The following is a 2,320-nucleotide window of genomic DNA, read 5'->3' on the forward strand; positions in this document are numbered from 1 at the left end:
CTTGGAACTGGCAGAGGAGGTGGCAGGGAACTCAACAATGCCTTCTTGGTGGCCGAGTCGCTGGGTTCAGCATCCGCATAGCTGTCATCAGCTCCTTGTGCCGCCGCATGCATGGGTGGTATTGCCAGCATTGGTGCCGGTCAGCAATATGAGGCTCCATATGGCTTAGGATCTTCAGCATGTATGAGGTTCCAGATGTTGGCCATCACATAGTACATCTCCACCATTATTATATTCATCACAATAAATTGGTCGCCTACTCAACTGGCACTGCCATAATCCATTCCTGCCTCCATCATCCTCCATCCTGAATCTGTTCTTAGTCCATATACTATGGTATCGAACAATTCATCCCAAGTCAGGCCCCATAAGAGTACAGGGACCGTATCGACGACCCTATTAAGTACCTGATGGACCTGGTTCAGGATTTCCTTGTAGTACCCTGTGACAGATGGCTTCATTGGCATAGGGATTTGGTAGCAGGGGCCTGGAGTAGGCTGCCACATATCTTCAGGCCTCGTCGTCATCGAGGATGGGGCTGCTGCATCTCCCATAATGAGGGTTGCCATGGATCCTGGTAATGACCTCCAGCTCTCTGACTCCTGCTCCTGCTCATATGAAGTGGGAGTCGGGATGTTCATGGTCACTGACCCAATAGACTGGGGGTCGATGGTCAGGTACTGCGGTCCCATTGAACTCATGTGGCTAGGTGCATTCCTCGTACTCTCAGATCCTTCTAGTGAGTGCTGCTGCCTCTTTTCCAGCCTCCAGATGGGCCTTGACTTCTGGAGAGAGCCTGGCAGACTGTATGTCGAGCCCAGACTCGATGAGTGCAAGATGGACTGGTGTCCAAGGTCGCTCAAATGGGACGATAGGACTGACGAGCACGTGGGCCTCTGTGATTTGTCGGTTCTCAGTGACAAAAGGTTGCTTGGGGTTTCCAAGGGTTGGCGAATCTGGTCTAAGGGGACCGCAGTACTCTAGATAGGCAGGGGTTCCTGAGTTAATCCTGGGTCGATCGGGGAGTGGGAGGGGGTCATCATTGGCCTCGATCCAGTCCCAGATGGCCTGTCTTCTCTCGTCTTCAGAGAGGGGGGTTCTGGGGCATGAGTAGGGCTTGGGGGAAGTGGTCTGCTTGGCTTCTGGGGAATTCTGAGTGGAAACTGAGGAGTTGCTCCCTTCAGTGCTTCCTTCATGAACTGGGAATCTGCTGGCCCCTGGAATTCTGCTGCAGATCGATACTATTCCTTGTCCAGGGGACCAGGCTTGAACTGTTGAGGAGGGTGCTGAGGACAGGGACCTAGGATGGTAAGATCCTCCATCTGAGTCTCCATCGTGGTGGACTGGTCTGTGGAGTGCTTCAAAAGGTAGAAGCTTCCGGTACAGGGGTCAGGGGTCATTTCTGTGAATAACAATGGAACGAGATCATCGATTGTTCCACTGCATCAGATATACTCTGCAACATCCCTTTCTTCTTCTGGCTCTGACTCAACTGGGAGTTCTGGCTGGCAAGCGAAAGGTGTGAATCCTGCGCTTGAGTAATGGGACCCTGATATGGACTCTGCAATGTCGACAGATCCTGATCGACTGGAGTGTTGGGATGGGATGGGTCTGATGGGTCTGCCATCATGTAGGGTAGATTGTGGGGGTGCTAAGATGTGAGGGTACGGGTACACATAGTATGGTACCAGGAGATGGAGAATGAGTTGTAACAGGAGTCATGCACACTCTCTGCATCAGCAGCAGAAAAAGATCCTACTGATCCAGTACAACAGGGCACCTGCACAAAAAAGCCCGAAGACTATGGCAATAGAAATGGTTTGGTTGAGGGACAGAAGAGACATATGCATCGGTCACCGTTTGTTAGACAATGAGGGATATAAAGGTCAAGCTTCGGCTAAATGTTAGCCACTAACTTGACAAACAATATCAAACAAGAGAATGCCACTCACACTTCGGTGGATCGTTTGCAATGCAGGCAATGCTGGCCTTATGAGCTAGTAACTAGATTTAGATAGTCACAGAGCGAGGAGCTTTGAGTTGGGTAGATTAAACCTTAGCCGAAGCTGGGGTTTAGGCCAGCTGAAGCTCTACTTAAATACACTTTTGGTATGCTAATAATAGTACACTACTGAATGGTAACCATGCATGAAACAAAAAAAATCATACGATGTCCGTGTGTCGCAGCTACAACATGAAGGTCAAGCATGGACAACGTGTGAACTGTCCCAGTGCTTGGATGCACTGATAAGATAAAAACAAGCACTGAAAAGATAAAAAAAATTGAAAAAATTGTAACAGATTTCCAGTTACCACTAAC

General features: G+C 49.5%; 1 protein-coding gene across 1 annotated transcript; it reads right to left on the reverse strand.

Moving 5' to 3' along the window:
- Positions 1-260: 260 nt before the first annotated feature.
- On the reverse strand, positions 261-1,630 carry EV420DRAFT_1474659 (uncharacterized protein; the record flags this gene model as incomplete). Its single annotated transcript, XM_060469220.1, has 4 exons — positions 261-842; positions 883-1,217; positions 1,301-1,402; positions 1,456-1,630. 4 exons carry the CDS (start codon positions 1,628-1,630, stop codon positions 261-263), a joined length of 1,194 nt encoding a protein of 397 aa, XP_060337931.1.
- Positions 1,631-2,320: the final 690 nt, after the last annotated feature.

Source organism: Desarmillaria tabescens, assembly GCF_030435595.1.
Source record: "Desarmillaria tabescens strain CCBAS 213 chromosome Unknown EV420scaffold_3, whole genome shotgun sequence".
Lineage (NCBI taxonomy): Eukaryota > Fungi > Basidiomycota > Agaricomycetes > Agaricales > Physalacriaceae > Desarmillaria > Desarmillaria tabescens.